This window comes from Dermacentor silvarum, chromosome 8 (assembly GCF_013339745.2).
Source record: "Dermacentor silvarum isolate Dsil-2018 chromosome 8, BIME_Dsil_1.4, whole genome shotgun sequence".
In the NCBI taxonomy this organism is placed as follows: Eukaryota; Metazoa; Arthropoda; class Arachnida; order Ixodida; family Ixodidae; genus Dermacentor; species Dermacentor silvarum.
The window spans coordinates 174,474,181-174,497,901 of NC_051161.1; the positions used below are offsets into that span (position 1 = coordinate 174,474,181).

General features: G+C 47.0%; 2 protein-coding genes and 1 long non-coding RNA gene across 4 annotated transcripts in view; 1 reads left to right on the top strand and 2 right to left on the bottom strand.

Moving 5' to 3' along the window:
• The window catches only part of LOC119461852 (formylglycine-generating enzyme-like), a 148,700-nt gene that overhangs the window by 41,393 nt on the left and 83,586 nt on the right, over positions 1 to 23,721 (top strand). Inside the window, exon 4 of the mRNA XM_037723221.2 lies at positions 16,935 to 17,017. Within this exon, the coding sequence (XP_037579149.1) occupies positions 16,935 to 17,017 (83 nt within the window). The remainder of the gene's footprint in view (positions 1 to 16,934; positions 17,018 to 23,721) is intronic.
• LOC119461853 (uncharacterized) lies at positions 471 to 4,929 on the bottom strand. The gene is made up of 2 exons (XM_037723223.2): positions 4,696 to 4,929; positions 471 to 1,003 (listed from the first exon to the last, which is right to left on the bottom strand). The coding sequence occupies exons 1-2, from the start codon at positions 4,927 to 4,929 to the stop codon at positions 518 to 520; spliced, it is 720 nt and encodes a 239-aa protein (XP_037579151.1). The 3' UTR covers positions 471 to 517.
• On the bottom strand, positions 19,284 to 23,314 carry LOC125947621 (uncharacterized). 2 transcript variants are annotated; one of them, XR_007468450.1, is made up of 4 exons: positions 22,425 to 23,314; positions 21,145 to 21,348; positions 20,598 to 20,758; positions 19,284 to 19,355 (listed from the first exon to the last, which is right to left on the bottom strand). It is a non-coding gene; the product is annotated as an uncharacterized LOC125947621 (long non-coding RNA). The 2 variants fall into 2 exon arrangements; XR_007468449.1 differs by lacking the exon at positions 19,284 to 19,355 and having other exon boundaries at positions 20,196 to 20,758.

The window sequence follows — 23,721 nt, forward strand, 5'->3', positions numbered from 1 at the left end:
ATGCGAAGCACACTAATAACACTCCTGCCAAGCTGAGCACCCATTTTTTGTAGCTGCATGTATGTGCGAACGATCACTTTTTTTTTTATGCTTGTCTCCCTCAGAAACATTGGCGCTGATGTTCACTAGGGTCTGCAGTAGTCCAGTGGCTATGGCAATGCACTGCTGAGCTTAAGGTCACCGGTTCAGTCACGGCTGCCACATTCTGATGGAGGTGTAATGCAAAAACACTCGTGTGCCGTGCACTGGGTTAAAGAAACCCAGGAGGTCAAAATTAATTCGGAGCCCCCTGCTACAGTGTGCCAAACAGATTTGTTAAGGAATTCTTCGCAGACTCACATTTTGAACAAATAACTCTTTAATTGAGAAATAAGAGAAAAAATAAGAGCAGTAACAACGTGCGTTACGACTGCTTTCATCGCGGGTCGCCCTCCCTTTTTTTCTTTTCCCATGTTGCCAGCCTCGCATTTCGATTCCGCTAACACTCGGCCATTCCTGGCAGCGAACTGTCCTCAGTTCATGTGGTGTAGTCCCGAAGATACGCAGGTCTTTTGGACACACGTGTGCTACGTCTCGGCACGCTTTCTTCCTCGTCGGAGCTTGACTGGTCGAACTGTTCCTGGCATCTTCCACCCCATCTCTTCAGTTGGCTGATGTGGGCAGTTGTCGAGTAGACCCTTTTCCTTCCGTTCATCTCGGTCACTCTGTAGGTGTCTGCTGGAAGTACTTCTATCACAGTGAGTGGACCTCTGAACTTCTTCTGGGTTTTTGTTGGGGCACCAGTGCGCTCTGGAACGCAGCGCATGACCACTATGTCTCCAACACTCAACTTGTCCGCTGTGAAGTGACGCTTGTCGAAGTACTGCTTCGACCTTGCTTGCTGGCTCGCTATGTCCTTTTGAGCCATCTCTTGAAGTTGCTCCGGGCAGACCCACTCGTTATTCTCAGTGTTCAGCCATCTGAGGATACCATCCTGCATCCTTGGTTGATATCCATGCAAGCGCTTGAAAGGGCTAGTCCCTGTTGAGGCATTGTAAGCAGTATTTAGGTAACTTTCTACCTCCTTGATCTTCTGATCCCAATCTTTGTGAGCTGGGTCCTTGATTGTAGCCATAATACACGGTACCAGAGTTCGGTTCACACGCTCCACCTGGCCATTAGCCCTTGGATGGTGTGCCGAGTTCAGTGTGTGAGCCACACCATTTTCCTGACAGAAGGCTTCGAAGCCGTGGGACGTGAAACAGGAACCACGGTCCGAGATGATGCGCTCCGGTACTCCAAACTCTGTTATGAAGTTCTGCATACACCGCAGTACATTTCTCGCCGAGGTGTCGCGCATAGGGTAGAGGCGCACAAACTTGGTCAGATTGTCCACCAGCACCAATATCCACTGGTTCTTATTGGAACTTCTCACAAACGGACCAACGTGGTCCACGTGAACAACTTGAAATGGTCTCTTCCCAGGTGGTATCGAGTGCAGAATCCCAGGCTTCTTTCCTCCTGGCACCTTTGTGATTAGACACTCAAAACACATACGGATGTGCTGGTCCACGTAGCGCTTCATCCGAGGAAACCAATAAAGTTCCTTGATTTTTGTCACCGTTCGGTCTGTAGCAAAATGTCCCTGTAAGTCATGAAACTTGACGCACAATGTTTTGCGCATGCTTTTAGGCATCACAAAAAGAAGTCGTCCGTCTTCTTCAACGTAAAACAGTTTTCCATCTCTCAGTCGTAAGTTCTTGACTTTGGCACTCTCTTCTTGGGTCCTTTCTTTGACTGGCTTCTCCAATATTTGGGCGAGCTTCGCCAAGTCCGCATCAGAGCGTTGAACGATCACAACTTGGTCCTCCAATGTCATGGTAAGGCACACTTCGATCCTTGTCTCAACAACCTCATCAAGCGTGTCCCTTGGCGCTCCTACAGGTTCACGACTCAAATAGTCCACATGTGCCATTTTCTCTCCTGCTCGGTGCTTCACCTCAAAGTCATACTCTTGAAGTAAGTCGAACCACCTTGCTATCTGTGGTTTAAGAGTCTTGTGCGCATTCAGATACACAATTGCTTGACAATCTGTAACCAGCGTGAACGGAATGCCTAAGAGAAATGGACGAAGTCTTTCCATACTCCAGACTATCGCCATCAGCTCCAGTTTTCCCACATGGTAATTCCCTTCAGCATCAGTGGTACACTTACTGACACAAAACACCAAGTGCCAGCGTCCCGACTCATCTTGTTGAAGGATCATCCCCGCAAGTCCATGTCTGCTTGCGTCCGTGTGGAGCTCTGTCGGAGCCAAAGGGTTGTACAACTTCAGAACGGGTGGTGCTGTCAGTTCCTTTCGGAGCTGGTCGAAAGCTTCCTGCTGCTCCACTCCCCACGTGAACTTCGTGTCTTTCTTGGTCAGAGAAGTAAGCGGTTCTGCCTTCAGGGCATAATGGGGAATGAACCGTCTGAAAAATCCCATTAGACCCAGAAATCTCCTTACACTGTGAACATCAGTTGGCGTGCTAGTGTCCAGTATGGCTTGTTGCTTCACTTCACCTGGCTGCAGGTAGCCTTTCGCAATCTTGAAGCCTAAGTAGTCGATTTCCTCACTTCCAAACACACACTTGGATATTTTCAGGGTTAGACCAGCAGCTCGCAGGGCATCCAGTACTTGTTTGAGCCGAACCAGCAACTCTTCCCAATCCTTGGCTGGAATCGGCAGGTCGTCCATGTAACACAATGCTACAGTGTTAGGCAGAGATCCGAGGACCTTGTTCATTAGACGTTGAAATACAGCAGGACCATTTCTCAACCCGAACACCATACGTTCAAACTGCCTGGTCTCATCAGGCGTGATGAATGCAGTCTTGGCCTTCGATTCCTCACTCAGTGGAAGTTGAAGGTATCCGTTTGCACAGTCTAACACACAGTATATCTGTGCTCCGGAGAGTCGTTGCAGCTGGTCGTCAATGTTTGGCAAGGGGAAGTGTTCCGGCACCGTCTGGCTATTTAGCCGTCGATAATCTATGACTAGACGATTTTCTCCATTCTTCTTTTTCACGAGTAGTACTGGACTAGCGTATGGCGAGGATGTTTCGGTTACGATGCCAGTCGCCTTCCACTCCTTGACAATTTCTTGGATCGCTTTTCTTTCCTCTGCGTTAGTCGTGTACAGTTTGCAGTTGACTGGGCTGCTCCCGGGATGCTCCGTGATGATCATCTCTAGTTGGTTACAACACCCCAACTCTGACAAATCCAGCGTAAAGCAGTCCCTATATTCATTCAGCATTTTCAGCAGTGCGTCAACTTGCTGTTCATTGACATCCTTCCCGACGTTTAGCATGCTACGATCAATGGGCTTCTGCTGAGGCACAGGTCTCACGGGTGTTAGCTCTTCGCTCCCTGATAGCAGTTTAACGTGAGTAAACAAACTCCCCTTGATCAGCTGTTGGTCTTCATCCTTGTCGTTCAGCATGGGTATCTCAACCATTCCGTCTTCGACGTGAAGCAGTATTCCCTTACCCGTTCCTGTAGGCAATATAACATTTCCTTCACTATTATTGGTCTCCACTGTCACCCAACACACAGTCCTTTTGGGCAGCACAATGGTCTCCTTGACACGAAGTGGCTCCTTCGAAGGCTTCATCTGGGCAAGGTCAATGTTGCAAAATGGAAGATCATCTCGGTAGCCAATCCTGAGTTCATCTCCCATGCGTAGGTATGCAATGTGGTCCTGTTCCGTCCAAGTCCTACCAACCAGCATGTCCACAGGCAAGGCACTGTTGTGAACGATAATTACCTTGACCTTACGGCATAACATGTCATCGATTTCTATGTCAACCTCCGAGGTTCCGATAGACTGCACTGTAGATGTATCAGTGTTCCCCAACCCATACAACGCTTGGGCTTTGCACACAACTTGCAGGTTGCACTTTTCAGCCGCTTGATGACGCAATATACAGTCTGAACTTCCCGGGTCAATCATCACGGAGAGCTGGTGAGTACCATTGATGATCGCAGTCTTCAGGAACTTGGATGAACCACTGTCACTTGTTGGGTCCTCATTCACCATGAAGTTCCCAGCAGGGTTTGTTTTTGAACAGTCTTTCGCTATGTGCCCGTACCTTCCACAGCTATAGCATTTTCGCTCTGACGGATCACGCTTGGGAGGCTCTGGCGTTTGCTTCGGTGGTCCCCCACCACTTGCTTGATGTGTGACACGTGCATTTGTGATCACTTGCTCGGTTGGACGCGTGGCATTCCAAGATTTTGAAGGCGGAGGCTTCCCACGAGATGTCGCGCTACCTGGGTCACCACCGTGTGGCTTGGCCCCTGGATACTGCTGCATTCTAGCTTCGGTTATTCGCTCTAGTCTTCGCAAGTCTGCCAGCAATTCGTCCTCGTCCTCGTGATCCTTCGCCGACATTGAGATGCATGCATCTTTAAACCGCAGCCCCACCAAAACTTGCTCTTTGGTATCCTGCATACCGAGGCCCAATGCTTTGCATAACAATGTCTTTTCAAGAAAGTATGCCGTGATGGATTCTCTCTTCATCTGGACTCTTTCTTGCATTTGCTTCCACTTTTCGGCCGTGCTTGTCTGGCCCACAAAAGTCTTTTTGAAGGCTATCTTGAAGTCCTCCCACGTAGTAAGGTCATCCACACGGGCCTGAGCCAAAATCGAGCAGGTCCCTTCATGTGAAGCCTGGCGTTTTCGAGTCTGAAGCTGTCCGGCCAGCCGTGCAGGACCGCCATGGAATCGATACTCTTCAACCACGCCCCGGCTTCGTGGCATGAGCCCTCGCCGTCGAAATCCTGGATAGCCTTATTTAGGTCCGGCATAATGTGGAACGCTTCAGGCTTCCTCTCGATAAGCTCCAATAACCGCCGGTTTTGCTCCAGCAAAGCTTGCATCATTTCGTTAGTTCCGCCGCCGTCTGCCATCTTGGGCGTTGTCTATACGCCTGTCTGGGCGTACACGCAGTTTTTCACCAACAGATAAACGTCTAGGCTTGCCAACGACACTCAGAGCGTCCATACGCACGTTTCTGAGGCGGCACAACGGCTCAATGTCGATCAGTCACAGAACGGTATCGTAGCGTCTCGCAGGCATCACACACAGCGTCCGCACGCACGTTTCTGAGGCAGCACGAAGAATCACGTTTCGAAGTCGGTACTTCACGAAGACGGTACCGTTGTGTCTCGTGGACGTCACACAGAGTGTCCGCAAGTACGTTCAAGGCGTCACACAGTCCCTTTTCCGGTTAGTACCTCACAAAGACGGCACCAACGCAGCGTCAGTTGAAAAGTCAGCGAGCGTCACCGTCGTCGCAATCCCCCGACATCGGTTTCCAGGGTCGCTTTACCACAAAGGTTTCGGTAAATCCCACTTCTGAGATGTTAAGGAATTCTTCGCAGACTCACATTTTGAACAAATAACTCTTTAATTGAGAAATAAGAGAAAAAATAAGAGGAGTAATAACGTGCGTTACTACTGCTTCCATCGCAGGTCGCCCTCTCTTTTTTTCTTTTCCCATGTTGCCAGCCTCGCATTTCGATTCCACTAACAGATTGTAGTTTGGCAAATGAAACCCAAGAATTTCATTCAAACAATTAATTGATTAAACAGTGCCACAATGTATTGTGCAACCAAGTTTAAAAGCTTTGTACATAGTAATTCATTGCATCCAACAAGGCAACTGCATCACTTAAATTTTTGGGGTGCAATTTTAACGTTGCATGCGTTAGAAAAGCAAACATTAAGGAGCTCTCACTCCTGACTTTTTGTTTGTCGCATAGTTCACAAGCGCTTAGCATCGCTTCATAGGGGAACAGTATATTTAACAGAATGATAAACAATCTTTGTTTTGGCTACAGTTATGTGCTGTTAGTGCAGGGACTGGCAAAGGTGTATGACAACGGGCCAAACTAAGTGGTTAATGATAAACAGTGCATAACTGCCAATTGTGTGTGCTACTACTGCTGTTGTTTTTATGACACGCGGCTGCCTGGCAGACTTGCAGACCATGGATACAGTTCATGAAAAGTAGCCATGATATTAGTGTGTCAGGGAGCGTGTACACCGCGTCTTGAACAAGTACAACCCTTTATTCACTCTCCTCGGCCTCCCCACCACTCCTTCTCCATCCTCACGATGTCGCTCCGTCCAGTGGCGCCATCTCTCGGCTCCGTATCGGTGATGATGATGTCGCTCTGTCCGGTGGCGCCATCTCTCGGCCTTGCGGTGGTTGTCTCCGCCACACAGTCCTTACACGTCTCCCCCCCGTAGAACGTGAACCCGTCGCGGGCATGTCCAGTCGAGGTTCATAATACGCGGTCAGCTGGTCAGCATGGGCTATCCCGCGACGGCGCCCTGTCGTTGGGTCTGTCAGCATGAAGTTGTTAGCACCGACATTCCTTGTAATCCTATAGGGACCTGAACGTCTTGGTGCGAGCTTCGATGATACGCCTGTTGCTGCATTACTTAAAGTATGGCTGTCCAGGAGAACAAGATCGCCTGGTTTCAGGGTAACTGGCCGCCTGTAGTGGTCGTAATATGTCTTTTGTTTTGCCTGAGCGACAGTTTGCTGTCCGTGAGTAAATTCAAAGGCCTGGGCAAGGCACTGGCGGACTTCTTCGGAAAAGGCATGGTAAGCCGTGGCAGGCGGTTCAACGTTGTCCTTGGTGCCAGGTGGTTCCCATGGAGTGCGCAGCTCTCGACCATAACACAGGAAGACAGGCGTGTAGCCTGTCACAACACTCTCTGCAGTGCGGAGAGCAAAGGCAATTTCGGGGATGTGAGAGTCCCACTCCCTGTGGTTTGTGCAGTAGGCCCGGAGGCATTCCTTAACTGTACCGTTATGGCGTTCTACCATCTGTCCGGCGGGGCAGTAAGGCACGGTATGACGGTCTTTTATACCCCATTGCTTCAGGAGGCTCTTCCAAAGCGTACTGACAAATGGGCGCCCGTTGTCGCTGGAAATTGCTACTGGTACTCCATGCCGACAGAAGACTTGCCGCATACAATCAACAATGTTTTGGCTGGTAGCTGCTCTTAGAGGAAACAATTCAATGAACTTTGTGAACTTGTCAACCACCACCAGCAGGTACTGGTGGCGCCGTGGTGTGAGTGGTAACGGTCCAATGACATCTACACTAAGTTCCTCCATCGGTGCAGTGGCCCACTGGCTGCTCATAAGGCCCGCTGGCTTTTGGCGATTTGCCTTGGAGCGCTGGCAAACTTTGCAGCATCTGACATATTTAGATACATCTGCTCGCATACCCAGCCATACGAAACGAGAAGAGACCCGCTGCAATGTCTTGAAAAAACCCGCATGTGCACTCGTGAGGTGGTCATGCGCCATTTTCAGCACCAGAGTCCGCAAGCACTCTGGTAGCCAAGGCACCTTTTGGTTCCCTCTGTGCTGAACGAGCAACCCAGTAGACTCCAGTTCTGTCGAAGCAGCCAAGTCCCTAATTAGGCATGATTGTGGGTCGTTCTCTGGGAGCATTGTACCTTGCATGACGCTTTTCAGCTTGGCGAACAGTGGATCACGACCTTGCTCCTCGATCAGGCATTCTATATCGTTGAGGAGAGTCACATCGTCTGTCACAGACAGGGGGGCAACTGTCTCGAACGTAATGTGTTGCTCAGGCTCTTGAACGGTAATCGGGAACAGAGTTTCAGGTAGAGTCTGGCTTGGGTTGTCTGGACAGTTCAAGGGGGCTCTGCTAAGGGCATCTGCTGGAATGTTGGCAAGTCCTCTCCTGTGTTTGATCTTGCAGTTAAGGCCTTGCAGCCTAAGGACCCACCGCTTGACTCTTGGTGAGGCTTGATTTGTTTGAAACATCCATGAGAGAGAAGAATGGTCACAATGGATTTCGAATTCCGTGAATTCGAGGTAAGGTCTGAATTTATCGACTGCCCAGACCACTGCCAGGCACTCCCAATCCTGAACAGTGTAATGTTTTTCTGCCTCCGTGAGGACCCTGCTTATGAATGACACAGGTCTGAGTTCCTCGGGGCTCGCCTGGAGTAGCACAGCAGCTATTCCAATACCACTGGCATCTGTTTCCACCACAAAGGGCTGGTTGAGGTCAGGCAGGTTCACCACGGCATCATTGGCCAAGGACTGCTTCAGACTCTGGAATGCACACTCTTGCTGGTTGGTCCACTGCCAGGGTGCATCTTTCTTCAAAAGGCTGGTGAGGGGGTGGGCTGTGAGCGAAAATCAAGGTATGAAGCTTCGATAATACCCCGCCAGGCCAAGGAAAGCTTGCAGTTGTTTGACTGTTGCTGGTCGAGGGTAGTGCAACACAGCAAGCACTTTGTCTTTGTCAGGTCTACACTGCCCAGGTGAAATAATATGTCCAAGGAACCTGAGCGAGTGGTGCCAGAGTTGGATTTTGTCTGGGTTGATGGTGAGGCCTGCGGCTCTGATGCGCTCGAGTACACATTGGATGTGTTCCATGTGGTTGTCCAGAGTGTCTGAATACACCAGGACGTCATCGAGGAATGCCATTGCGAATTTATGATTTATACCATCCAAAACTCTGTCCATCAACGTTTGGAAGGTTGCTTTCCCACCTGCCACTCCGAAGGGCATCCTAGTGAATTCAAAGGTGCCCTGGTGGCAGATAAATGCGGTTTTAGGGATATCCTGTTGGCACACTGGGATTTGGAAAAAGCCTTGTGACAGATCAAAACTTGAAAACCATTGTGCCTGACCCAGCTGTGCCAACAGCCAGTCGGTCCTGGGCATAGGGTAAACAGGCACCCTTGTTCGGCTATTCAGTGGCCGATAATCAATGGCGAGGCGGAAGCCACCAGACTTTTTTGCGACCAAAACAGGAGCACTCGTCCACTGACTGGTACTCGGGCGTATGAGCTCCTGTTCTAGGAGGTCATGGATGCAATTATCCATAATGGCCTGTTTTTTGGCATTGACGGGGCGAAGCTTGCAACGTACAGGTAGGCTGTCCCCAGTGTCAATTCGATGTTCAGCAATTGTCGTGCGCCTGGGGGTAGTTGTAATAATTGGGCTGAAAGTGTCGAGCACCTGCACCAGACGTGGATCAACATTCATCTGAGCCGCAAAGCCAGCAGGGTCATTGGCGGTTGAGACCTCAGAGCTGACCATAGGCTCAGGTTGCTCAGCGAAGATTGGTTGCTCGGTAAAGATTGCTTGCAGGTCATATGATTCTAGCTCCCCCTTAACCTGCTGCTCTCCTTTGACGAAGGGTACCATGCACTGCGGTTCCGTCCCAATTGTCCAACCTCCCAGTGCAATATGGAGCAATATTCCAGTCACTGTCAGGAAATCCCTCCCGAGTACAATGTCCTTACAGAGGTCAGGCACACACAGGAACCACTGGCGGCGGGAGCCTGCCGCCCAGTGGATTTTGCATCGGAGCGAGGACGTAGATTGAGACCAGCCTGTGGCCAGGCGGAGCGTGCGTACCTCTCTTTTGTGACTGGCTCCTGTGGCTTCAGCGGCCGCCATTGCTTGTTGTCCCAGAAGGCTGACGCTGAATCCCGTGTCCACGAGGGCCTGGAATGTCGTTGCTCCGATGCGGATGTCGAGAAGGGGTTCCTTTCTGCCAGCAGTGGCCGCAACCTGGAGCGCGCTGTCGTAGATGCCCGCCGGCGTAGCATCTACCAATGGATGTTTTCCGAGTACTGATTCTCTGGGCATTCGGCCCGCACGTGCCCCAGTTGATGGCACTGAAAACACCTGGGCGGCGCATTTTGCCTACCCGTGGCGCATTGGCGGGCAACATGGCCGATCCCTCCGCAGCGCTGGCAGTGGACTTGTCGTGTGTTGGGCTGCTGCCAACGAGTGGCCGGTTGCGAAGTGTAGGCGATCGGCTGCGTCAGCGTAGGGAGGGTGGGGGCGGGATGAATTCTATCACGAAGATAGGACGGTTGGACCGCCGCGGGGTGTAGTGGCCAGTGGTACGGCGGAGACATTGTGGCTGACGTAGTGGTGCCCACGGTGGCAGCCGCCGACATGGGCCGCGGTCCGAGAGCGTTAGCGACTGCCCTGTGTGGTTGAAATGCCAAATCCTTTGCGACCTGATTTGTTGGTGGTGGCGGCGGTTTGTACTGCCATCGCCGCCACGCTCTTTCCATCAATCCGTCCGCCTCCGTCGCGAGCTCCCTCAGAGTGGTAAAGGTTGACCCTTCTGCGAGGTCTTGTAGCTGCGGGTGCATTTGGTGGAGAAACCGCTGGACTTTTTCCTCTTCCGGTACGGTTTCACCGATGCGGTCATAGTATGCCGATATGACATAAATGAACTCCTTCAGGTTCTCCTCTGGGTGCTCCGCGCGGTACGCTTGTGTGAACTCTTCCCACGTGGCGAAAACGCCGACAAAGCGCCACCACAGCTTAGCGCTGCCTTCCAAGGCGGCCGGCACCACATTACTAAGCCTTTTGGCTGAGTCGATACCAGACACGAGGCAAAAGTTCTCCAAACGTTCGAGGAACACCTCCGGCGACTGTAGGTCGTTGAATCCTGTGAACTTCGGCGGCTCTGATGTCCCGTATGGCGTGGAAGTCACGGCAGGCGGCTGCGACACAGCCACCGGCACCCCTAGGCCTACCGGCGCGGTAGTCACGGTGGTAGTCATCACTCGTTGCCGCAGCAGGGAGGCGACCTGTTCCCGCTGGATGGGCGATCCGTCTGTCTGGTTGACGAGGTACTGCACTACTTCCTCCGGAACATTCACGCTATCCATTTCCAATCCCGGACGAGCCCCCACTTGTCAGGGAGGAAGCGTGCACACCGCGTCTCGAACAAGTACAACCCTTTATTCACTCTCCTCGGCCTCCCCACCACTCCTTCTCCATCCTCACGATGTCGCTTCGTCCAGTGGCGCCATCTCTCGGCTCCGTATCGGTGATGATGTCGCTCTGTCCGGTGGCGCCATCTCTCGGCCTTGCGGTGGTTGTCTCCGCCACACAGTCCTTACAAGTGCCAATACACACTATTACAATTACAGGGTTTCGAGGAGACTACTATGACAACGTTTCTCACCAGCTGGTCTGGTAGTGCGCTTCAGTCTGAAAGGGGACAGTATTGAGTGGACACGGCCCTATGTAAGAAGCTGCCAAAGCTTTATCACTGGACACGGAAGGGCTCCTCCATGTACCATGCAACATGAATGAAAAAATGGCATTTGTCTCATCTGCAGATATCTTTGAAATATGCAGAAAATCATAGGGCTGGTCTAGATGTTCTCAAGGCTGTTGTGGCACTGAATTTACCAGGCTTGTGGGTTCAGGAGGCCACGGTTGCAGTCATGCACACGCTCCAGTGCAAACAGGCACACGGACACACCTATGGGACAGGAGGCAACGCTCAACATTCGATCATGCCCGCTAGTAGAGCAATTGGTGCTGGTGTTGTGGGCGGAAACATGCCTCATCTATGCACTGGAACAAGAATGTTAGGTGTAGCATTAAGCGACAGGAAGACAGCGATGGGGGTTATCTGATGCTCTAGTTGGTATTGAGAGGAGGAAGTGGAATTGGGCAGTGCACGTTGGACGATGAACAAAAGGCTTTTATGGATAGCTCAAAGGAAAGGAAAAGGAAGGAAGTACTGCTTCGTGTGGTAAAATAATGGGTACCTTTCTATGCGAAAAAATAATGGTGACAGTGTCATTCGAATTTGCCGAGAGTGATCTCGCCAAAATGATTTAATGTCCCCACTGCACGTACATACTTCATTCTTTGTGTACATGTACAGCATCTTTTGCGAACTTCAGGCGTTTTGAGTGTATCTGTCTATTTATCTATCTAGCCTCCTATGTCGTGATGCTGTCATGGTTGTTTCTTCAACTGGATCTGTATCATAGTACACCTGGGGCACCTGCCGTGGTTGCTTAGTGGCTATGGTGTTCGGCCACTAAGCACAAGGTCGCGGGCCGGCTGCCCCATTTCGATTGAGGCAAAAGGCGAAAACACCCGTGTACTTAGATTTAGGTAAACGTTAAAAATCCCCAGGTGGTCCAAATTATTCCAGAGCTACGGCGTGCCTCATAATCAGATCATGGTGTTGGCACGTAAAACCCCATTATTTCTTTTTAGGATTGGGGCGGCATGACATGCATGCATACGTAACATGAATGGCATGTCATGACATCATTGACATGACATATTTCTCATGGCATGTATTTCAGGACATAAATGATATGAATGACATGCTGTCGTGTTCGTTTAACTCAATATATATCAGAATATGAATGAAATGCATGCATGACATGACATAAATGTCATGACATGAATGGCAAGGATTTCATGACATGTCCTGTGCATCATGACATGAATGACAAAACATGCAAGCACATCTCATGTTGGGATATCATTGCTGTCATGTGCTTGTCATGGCATGTATGTCATGACACAAATGGTATGTATGACATGATGCTGTCGTGGTTGTTTTTTAGCTCAATATATATCTGGCTGGAAAACTCAATATATATCCGGCAGGACCTGGAAAAGCCCTAATGGAGAAACAAGGAATGAAATATATTTCATACTGAGTGCCGATCCCGGCATAGTGCAGGATGTAGAAGTGTTAGGTAAAGTAAAGTGCAGTGACCATAGGTTAGTGAGGTCTAGGATATCTCTCAATTTGAAGAGAGAAAGAGTAAAATTAGTCAAGACGAAACAGGCCAACCTAGACACAGTAAGGGTAAAAACAGACCAATTCAGGCTGGTGCTCACAAACAAATATGCAGGTTTAGAACAGGAAGATGAAGACAACATACAGGTAATGAATGAAACCGTAACTATGCTGATCTCCGAAGCAGCAATTGAAGTGGGAGGTAAGGCTCAAAGGCAATCAGTAGGTAAACTCTCCCAATTAATAAAGGGCCTAGTAAAGAAACCACAAAGCATTAAAGTGTCAAACTCGAGAGATCAGATAGAATTCGCTGAACTGTCAAAACATATCAACAAGAAGAAAGTAAGAGATATTCGAAATTATAGCATGGAAAGATTGAGGAAGCCGTAAAATATGGGCGCACTGTAAGATATGGGCGCAGCATGAATGGTGCCGTGTAGTGTGTAGGATGGATAACCGTTGGGCCATTAGAGTTACAGAATAGGTACCAAGAGAAGGGAAGCGCAGTCAAAGACGGCAGAAAACTAGGTGGGGTGATGAAATTTGCAGGTAGACATTGGAATCAGCTAGCGCAAGACAGGGGTAATTGGAGATCGCAGGAAGAGGCCTTCGTCCTGCAGTGGATACAATTACAGGCTGATGATGATAAACAAAATGCCTTGTTTAACTCGGAGGGGACACCGGAGAAACAAACTAAGAATCTCTTATGATGCACGAAAACACATGAAAAAATGCGAGTTTAGTAATTATCTGCAACACTTGCATTAAAAGCAGGAAAGTGAATGTTTCGCAATGCATTGAGCTTAAGATTATCTCTATTTCTTAAGCTCAATGCACCGTCTCTCGTGCTGTTGCTTTAGGAGTCTGGGAAACATTTCGATTAGTGGCAGTATGACTCCCTGGAACGCTCCAATGAATAACTTTCTACAAAGACTGTAATGAATCTACACAGGATAAACATTTATCGCTCATCACGCAGAACATTTCTTCGTACTTCAAATAAATAAAAACACCATGCCCCACATAGTTCACCGAGGATATCGGGGGGAAAACAACTAAATGCCGTGTATAACACATAAAAATTGGGAGAAAGAGACTATTCAGTAACTGTTTTTGGAGCACATTAGCAACCTACACAGTGCAAGTTTTCGATACACGCCACTAAAAAGTGGCCCTCATTTTTTACAAAATATAAAACATCTGCTGTTTTTGCTCCTGCTGGGATACAATTAATAGCGTAGCTCTTATTTAGAAACAGCCTGAAAATGAAATCGACAAGATCAGAAGTGACTCAAGCCTTTAGAAAAAAATTCAAGTCAGTGTTCTATTGGTATTTAAAAGACTCTGCAAGTTCGAGCCAGGTCACTTTCACGAACATATCTACAATAAGTTCTGATTAGATGGTGAAACTCAACAGTTATACCTGTAAGAGGTTTGACTTTTTGATGGTGATTAGATACTGGGACTGCAACGCTATGTATTCTGTCTCCGGACAGATATTAAATAGTTCCAGCGTTTGAAGAAGAAATAAACTTTATTAAAGAGCCGGCAGTTTGGTTTTAGTGGCGCCATGTGTCGGCTCCAAGTCCTTGTACTCGGGCAGCATCTTCGGCTTGCCAGACGCCCCAGAGCTGGTCTTCCAGCTCCAAACTTTTCAGGGCTGCCTCCCAGTGGCAGCAACACCGACGGAGAAGGTCCTCGGTGGCCCCCGCAGACAGCGGGAATGAGCGAGCTCGAGGCTTCCTGTAATCTGGTAACGCCTGGCGTCATGGGCGCATTGCGAATGGCAGCGGTTTCGATACCGTTGTTGCCGGCACATTCCCAGAGCATGTGTCGCAGCATTGCTCTGTGTGCGCACGCTTTACACGCATCAGTCGGGTATAAGCTCGGGTAACAGTGATGTAAGGCGGCCGGGCTAGGGTAACTGTGTGTTTGAAAATCCAACAATTTCATGCCGTAAACCACACCAGTTGTTGGGTGCGGCCGATTATAATACGTTATCCTGACCTCCCCCTCACCCGCAGGTTAAAATAAGCTGATTGTGTTTTCGAATACGGATATGGGGGTCCCGAAACACTGGTCATGATGCAAGTAGTGCAAGCTGACATTTGTTAGGGCAGGAACTGCCCAGCGCCAGGCCATCCTCGCAGCGCGAGCGCGTACGGATTCTCTGTACACGCTCGTCCGTTACAGCTCGTCCCGAGGAGACAATCCTCACTGCCCAAGCAAGGATACGTAGTAAAGAAAAACATTACTGACATGGCCACTCTATTACGAACGAAAGTTTAGCTTCAGCTGTAGTTTTGTTGGACTCTCCATCATGCAGCCGCAAGTGCTCGCTTTCAAAAGGGGGGGGCAAATGGCATACCGGGGGGATGACAGTGGGGGGCAAGTGCCCCCCCTCTCCCCCCGGTAGATATGCCTATGCTTCCGGTTTACCTCCCTGCCTTTCACATCTCATTTATCTCTCTCTTCTTTCCTATAATAACAGCGTCACCAGAATTGGCAGAATACCGATGTCCATAACTGCGGTGTAACCAACCACCATCGACAATCACTGTGAGGTGGGAGGTTACACCATCTTCACAAAAAGCCCTCGTTTCATCTGCAAGCTTTTTCTCTCTCCGGCTTTTATCATCTGGTCCAGAAGGATGGCTTTCCAGCACTGCAACAAAATTTCAAAACATTTCACACTGCCGATGTTACACTTCGTAACATGACCCCTGCATGCATGGATGAACATATAAGCTGCAGGTTTGCTGCCGTAGTGGCAATCCTGATATTGCATTGTAAACATTTAGATTAAATGATAAAAGATTGAATGGGGGGATATGCACGATGCCGTATTTCTCTTCAAAACGAATTGCTTAGCATAGCTGCAACGTCACGTTAATTCTACTAAAAGAAATAAACTCTTAGTCTTCCACTGTTATATAAAAACAAAAAAAAGTGTAAATGAACCTTTTCAAAAAACTCCTCTCGACGCAGAAAAACCCCTTTACTCATAGCAGGAACTCCCATGATTGACATCGCTTCCTCGAACTGCAAGTGGCCAGATCCGATGCTCATGAAAACCCACACGGCAGCACTGTTGATCTCTCTGAAATTTAGCCGATGTTTTGTACGCTACGATGTTTTGTACGTTCATTTGTAACCCTGTTTTGTAACGATGATTTCTACTCATTTCTGCGGTTCTTGCGTCTCGGTATTCACGTGTACAACTGTCTTGCAGTAATGCCCCCCTTACTCAATGCTCCTAATGGAGCCTGTAAGGTATTTTGAAGTAAATAAATAATATTGCTTTGTCAGTGAGGGATGTATGTTCTGGGATGGTGTCAATCGTCAGCTTCTTAATTTGCCCACATTCATTGCAGGCAAACCTAAGCTCCGAATACAGCCCCACTTTGCGTTCCATCACAAATACAAAGCGACCAGTTGACTTGGGGCACATGTGGTTATCGAGATTACGAACAGCATCTACAAAATCACCCAGTGAGATGATTCTCCTCCAGGAGATGCTCGGCTTCTCTGGCTGAGTTGGCGCAAAGCTTGATTCAAGACTCCGGTTCGGCAGAGGCTCTTTATCGAGGCTGAAACCATCCCAGTATTCTACGGTTGGGCCATCCTCTGGCGTAGTGCCACTGTCTTCCAAGGTCGGAGCACAAGCTGCACTTTGCTGTTGCTCGCTACTGCTCTCCTTCCTTCCTGGAAAATTGAAAGAGTACTCATCTTACTGCATCATGCATTTGGATCATCATGCAATAAACTGTTGACAGAATTCATTTTCTCCCTCTGCTATGTGCACTAGCACCAGACGCACCAATATGGTGTCAACAACACTGCCATAGCTGATGAGCACCTGTCAGCTGATGTAAGCCAGCTGCACATGACACAAAGCCCGAAATAATCAGAAGAGCCACGTCATAGCCCTTCAAAACTCACTGCCTTACCATGTATGCTAAAAACGTACCCTGTAATTCCGGCTATGACCAGCTCATTTGTGCCATTCACATTTGTGGATGCAACAAAACTCGCTGAAAAAATGGCTTCTGATGGTAAATATGTCTTTAAAATGACACTGCAAGTTCAAGAAATATGTTGAAACTAAATATTTGAGAGACAAAACTAATTTGTGCGTAAAGGTGCTGTAGCACTGGCAGCTGGCATTTTAATACCACCCGAATACTTTTTTCTTTGTCAGTACAGTGTTTGTAGAGGTGACCTATTGAGAACATGGTGGGTAGAGAGGCCACTATGAACTGATGGCCTTGGCAGTGGTGCCTTTTTGTGCTGAGGCCTGCGCACTGCCTTCGTTCCAGGTGGCTGCTGCTCCATGGTGGCTGCCTGTCAAAGGAGCTGACTGGAGACACCCTGAAGGACCAGACAGCCACATCCATGATCGGTGCGTACAGCACACTAGACGAAAAAGCAGTTTCTAAAGCTTGACGTTCCGACATGGGTGCCTTCTTCACAAGGAAGCCATGGGCATGTAACCCAGCTTTATTGTGAACAGGACTCCCATGTGGGGGCCAGAACATCAAGCTTTCCATCATTTTTCACCTTGGTCAACATCTGTTGTTTTTCACCATGATTCTTCCTAAGCAGACGAGATTTTGTCATACTCTCGACTTCATCAGACATCACACAAATCTAACATTTCAGACTGTGAATGCTATAATTATAATAAAGTTACTGTCTCCCCAGTGTTTGGTGTGGGTTGGGTAGGCAGTAGGCCAGTGAGTTTCTCGCATCAATGACAAAGACACTCTGACAACGGATGCATGATACTGACGGTCTGATAATGACAGCATGCCGACAATGGCATAATCTTGATTGAATGTTAACAGCATGATTATGATAGAATGACGGAGAAGGATTAACGTCGATGGAATGATGAAGGCGGTATGACTACAGCGGCATGACGTTACTAAATTTATGACCACAATGGCATCAAGACACCCTTGTGGCAACAAATGCATGATGACTGTGTGACGACAACGGCATTACACATTACAAGAGTCAGATTACAAAGCTGAAATGACGATGCAACGACTACGATGGCATCACGACCACGAGCCCATATCTATGAAGAAGCTGGAAAAAGTTTACAGTCACTTTAGCATAGGCTAAGGAAAATGAAGGTGAAAGCATGCGCGCTCACGAGACATCCATTAAACTACTTGACATTCTCATTCGAATGCGTTGTTACTTCCTATTACTTGTTTTATACCACCAAACGTCATGGGTTGGAGTGCCTTAATTAATTCTATCTTAATAAACTGTGCCTTAATTAACACCAAAGGTTGTGGGTTTGACTCCCACCAAAGGTCGTGGGTTCGAATGCCTTAATTAACTCTGCCTTCATTAAATTTTCCTTAATGAACACCAAAGTTCGAGTGTTCAACTCCCACCAAAGGTTGTGGGCTTGAGTGCCTTCATTAACAATATTATCACATAGTACACAGGTAGCACAAACCCATCTAGAAGTCTACATTTTGGCTTGTTCAAGCCAAGAGGTTCTCTACTATCCGGCTTGTACAAGCCGAGTAATAGCCTTAGAACTCCACAAGCACTCCTGAAGCCAAGCTAATGCTCCCTCCGTATTCGTCTTGGGGAAGTCTTGGCAAGCTGTTCGTTAGACTATTTGTAGAACTTTTGTATAAAGGCTTATTTTGCTTGCCAAAGAAATTATGCAATCCACCTTGCAAAAAAAAAAGGTTAACTAATGCATATGTTAACCGTGCACTAATGCAGATCGCTGGTACTGATATGCTTTTCTTCTTACCAGTCTTATGATTCAGGATTTCTAGGAATTGTACATATATTGAATGTGACTGGCTTTAACTTCAAAACTAAAACGCACCAAAGCTACTAAGCTGAAAAAGTTCAGTATAATGGTCTAAATGCATACTTTTGCAAAGGCATAAATATTAAAAGGAGCCACATAGATTCCACAGTTTGTAATAAAATCTGTGAAGGTATAATGTTGAGAGGCCGTGTGCGACATGCAATTTCTAAAGTGCTGTGGACTTGCAAAGTGTATTAATGCTCTTACGGGTCTATTCATTTTGGAAGAATGTTATTTCAGTGCATAAATGTATGTATACATGTTTGCATGTCACAGATGGGCTCACTATTATACCTTGACAGATTTCATTACCAAACTATGGAATCTATGCAGCTTTTAATATTTGCCTTTGCAAAAGCATGCATTTTGCACATAATACTGAACTTTTTTCAGCTTAGTAGCTTTGCGTGTTTTTATTTTAAAGTTAAATCCAGTCGCATTCAATATATGTACATTTCCTAGAAATCCTGAATCGCACCACTGGTTCCAAGAAAACAATACCAGTACCAGTGATCTGCATTAGCGCACAATTAATTTGGGTATACTGCTAACACAAGCAAAATTCAGGCAGCACACAAGGGTGTTGAATGAGGCACATTGAAAAGACATCTTGTAAAATGCCTCTTCTATAGCCAGCATTTCATAACAATGTTTAAGAGGCAGCAAAATCAGCAAAATACAAAATTTTATTCTTGCAAATTATGTACATGTGCTTGCCCTGCTTTGATTCTGACTAAATATAATACATAGGAAATGAATGGCGTGTAATGCCTTGCACTGACTGCGTGTATTATGGATTGCATGTCTAGAAAAACTGACCCCACATCTTAACAGGACTAAGGAGGAAGAAAGGCATGTCAGCTGGCGGCAGGTCCAGTATCCTTTGAAGAATCTGCGCCAGTCAGAAAAAGGAAAAAAGACCAGACTCACTTATAGTAAGGCCAGTAAAAGCCAAATGCTTAGCATAAACATGACTAAGAAATAATCTCTACATATTAGAAAAATTAGCGAATACACTTTGTTTTCTCTCGGTGACTACTGTTAAGGGCATGTAATGCGCACACCACTTTTAAACATTATAGGACTGATGCACTCATGATGCATAGCTGTTTTAAGCCTGGCCTTTCAGTGGCTGTCCTCACAAGACTGAACAATGGCATAAAATAAACAAATACAACACATAAAAACTGCTTAAAATCTGCAGGCATAAACATAGTGCCAGAAGACAGGTATAATTCATTCTATAATTTAAAATGCCTTTTCACGTTCACCTAAAGCATCTCCCATGTCCTTTTGCTGCCTGGAAGTAAATATTTATTATAGCTTTCTTTTACACTGCATCTTGTAAGCAAGTGGCCCTGAACGCCAACTCTACTTGGGGTTCCCAGAATTTATTGTCTAAAGTAAAGTTCTTCAGAATGTATACAAGTTTCCCTATGGCCACACTAAAGCATGATGTCACAACATCATGCATAGATGGTCCTTGGAAGTTATCTGGCCATTGTGAACAGACTAATGTAAGTAGAGTTTAGAACCCCAAGACAAAATGTTAATCCCATACCATGCACTTCGATATACAACCAACAGTCGATTTTAATAAACTGTAAACATGCTACATGATGCTGACTCAGTTAAAAACGAAATTATATTCAAAATTTCTATATAAAAACTACCTGAAAACCAAGCTTAATGTAACGTGCTGGCTTTTTACCCACTCGCAAACTGCAATTCTTCAACCAGGCAGTTGCTGCTTGGCGAATGGCATGGGATCATCACATTTTCCCACGTGGTATTGCTATGAATAGCTTCTGGAATACCAAACCATCTAGTCAAACAGTGCAAGTAGCACGTGTACACGGTATCAGCAGTTGTGGCTGATATCGAACCATTGCTACATACGAACAGATCTGCAACTCATAAATAAAATTTGTGGAACATCAGTTCTATGGAACTGCAAGGGGGAGGAAGGCTTATAAAAGAAAAAGATATCCACCCGACTTAGCTACACTGGATGGATGATATTTTTTCAAATGTGTTCATGTTTTTATTTATTTGTTCATTCAAAACAGCATGGATTTTGTGGGTAAGAGTCACTCCACTTATGCCCAGTCAAACAGCAGCCCTCTAAACTTACCTTCCATAACACTGTAGACATGCACGTCCCTGAAGCTCTTTTTCCGCCGCTGGCCTAGAGTCTAGCTTAAGTTTCCACCCAAACTGTCTGAAAATAGTGGGTAGGATGCCCGCAGTAAAGCTCCTTAAGTACCGGCCCCCCATAACAGAGAGCCGTTGTGTCTGAAAAAAATTTTTGGAAGAGACCAAAAGGGATTCAAAGCCGAGAACACCAAATATACACCATGTGGATATTACAGTGGCTGCATGAAGGGGGGTATGAAATCCCCAGAAAAGGCGGAACAGCAAATGACACTAGATGATTATGCATTCCAGAGAAATTACTGCAGCAATATTTACACACAAATACTGCCAAGATGTAAACAGCCATAGTATAAAAAAAGTATTAACTGAAACTACTGCGTATACAACTCAAAAACATGAAGCCACACAATTTCAATAAAACAATGAAGTCAATTTAACATGCATATAAAAGGCATTAGTTACACCTGGCACGAGTTATTTATAAAAATGGGCTCATGTAGTCAATTCATAAAGCTTTTACTTACAAGGTGTCGTCAGAATGCAGGATTGGAGCTGTGCTCGGATTCTAATGTGGTCACGGTTTCTTTGTTCTCCAAAGGCAGCTTGTAATCAAGCCATTGCCATTCTGCCAGTTTCGTTGGGAACACTGAGAGCTGCTAGGAGCCTTTCATCTTGACGTCTTATAGTCTTCCCATGTCTGTCATTAGTATGTGAATGTCTGAAAGCACCTAAAAAAGAGACAAGAGTCATGCACACTTAGACAGCTTGGACGGTAGCTAATAACATGTTGCACGACGCAACTTCTACATGCGTGAGTATACTCCTATATAGCTGCACATGTTCGATCCTGCTCTGCTCGTTGTAAGTACTTCAAGTCCCGTCCAAGCTTTTGGGAACTAGTGCCATCATTCCCCATCTGAGGCTCAAGATTATGTCACTGTGGTTGGTATTGTTCGCTGAAATCATGGCCTCACTGCACTACGGGTAGCATTCATCCATAGAAGTGCTTGCATTGATCAGGCTGTCATACTTTTGCTGTTCAAGGCCTTGGGTACTACAAAAAATGAATCAAAGCATATCTTATACAACGGGCTACAAGGGAGTTCCCACAAAGTCTCATTTTGTTTTTGTGCGCCGCTTTGCTTTTGGATAACGTAGGTACAGCGCAACAATTTTTGGAAGGAAACAATGAGACAGGAAAACGCTGGTACAGCGTACTACATAACGCAGGTACAGCGTTCTTTCCAGTCTCCGTTTCCTTACAAAAGTTGTTGCGCTGTACCTACGTTATTCAGTATGAACCAACTCGCCCAAATCAAGCTGTTGTTGCTTTGCATTTGTTCTTCACAAACTGAATGCAGCGGACGTATATAACGTGCTTACGTCTCGATGCAATCAGTCGGGGACGCAGATATATTATTCACATAGTGATGCAGTTCTAAGACCATCAACGAAGTAATATAAGTCAATAAGCGGCATAGCTCACGTTTATATAATTACAGCACCAACTTAAAAAATTCGCAACCTTCGACCACGAGGAAACTAGGCGGCGACTCCGCGAGAAGCGGTTCCCGATGTAACAATTTTAGCACGGACAGTCCATGCTAACGACAGTGAATTATCCCTCACCAACCAAAATGTAATCCCAACCTGACGAGCTTATATATTGTGTCCGTGACATCGGACGTGCTGTGAGGAAGTTCGAAACAACAGCCGTTCCATGAGAAACAATCAACCAAGAGGGTCATGGTGCTACAATCGTGCGACAGAGCTTTCAAAAGAGAGAAAAACTTTAACCACTTACCAAAATGAAGCTGAGCCATCAACGCAGAAACACACAGGGAATGCAATGTCTGCATGAAACCGACCCGTTGAATTCTTTGCAAGGCGCGGGCGCGCGGCCATGCGCGACACGGCAAGCGCGAACGGAGACAATGCACGGCAGCACGGGAGGCGCGGGAGCTAGTGTTGGAAGCGGCCAAGCCATAGTAGCGCACCAACTGTTGCGCCGCGCCATGTTATACTAGCCTGTGAAACTTCGTTCAAAATGTTTTTATTAAAGCTTTTACGAATTGCGTAATAACGGTACACATATTTATTGAAAGGTTTTGTTGTATTGCCATGACGGGCACACGAAACTATGGCCCGGCTTTCAGTTTGAGCTGACCCGGTAGGTTTGAATTGGCCATGGAGGAAGGTACCTTCCTCAGTGGCTGATACTTGGTACGCGTGCTGTAACCGTCTAACTAGCGGTCTATGCGAAATCGTCTCGAGCATAAACCTTGCAGTACGCTGGTAATACACTGTATTGTGCGGAGAGCTGTTATGTGATGATAACATAACGATGTAATCATTCCACTGATGGTGCTGTCGAAGGAATCGTTGCAAGCTGGTAGTAAAAATGTGCGCAAGTTTTGCTTGCAAGACTTGGAGATTGACTTTAAAAATGTGTACCTGAGCCTGTACGTCTCCACCAGGTCTTATAGCAGAAGTCTTCAAGACATATAATATAAGCTGTACAGAAGACGTCTAATTTAGAGCTTAACTTAGCACTAGCCGTGTAAAGCTGGGTCAAGCCGAGTCAGGAACGCTTGTAGCCGACTTTTGCTGCCTGGGTAGTGACGATGAAGAAAACAGTCGCAAAACTGTGATTGATGAAACAAACTTTTTATTGGGCAAACCTGTGCCCACAAAAGCAAGATGAAGGCGAAAGGCGTAGCGCATCAGAAACAGGACACAAGAGGAAAAACACAGACAACACATCTATGTCTGTACTTCCTCTTGTGTCCTGTTTCTGATGCGCTACGCCTTTTGCCTCCGTCATGTTATACCAACAAGCCCAACGTGCAACGTTAGTCACAAAAGCAAGTTGCTCTCGAAGCACAACGATAGCAGTGAACACAGTCGGCGATCATCGAAATCTGATCAGCGGTGAAACTCGTCGGCTTTTATACATGAGTCATCGAAGGTTCCAGATTAATCCCTGGTGCCTGCGTGTCTTCCAGAAAGTACTAGACAATTCGCATCGCTCATACAATCAGATTACATAAGTGTCGGTGATAACAGACAACGGATAGAAGCATCGATAACGTTCGAGAAAC

Excerpts from the sequence above, each read along its gene's own strand:
- LOC119461853 (XM_037723223.2), bottom strand. The coding sequence starts at position 4,929 with ATGGCAGACGGCGGCGGAACTAACGAAATGATGCAAGCTTTGCTGGAG. Across the intron at positions 1,004-4,695 it reads ACAGCTTCAGACTCGAAAAC|CGCTTGCATGGATATCAACC; the intron begins GCCAGGCTTCAC and ends AGCCCTTTCAAG.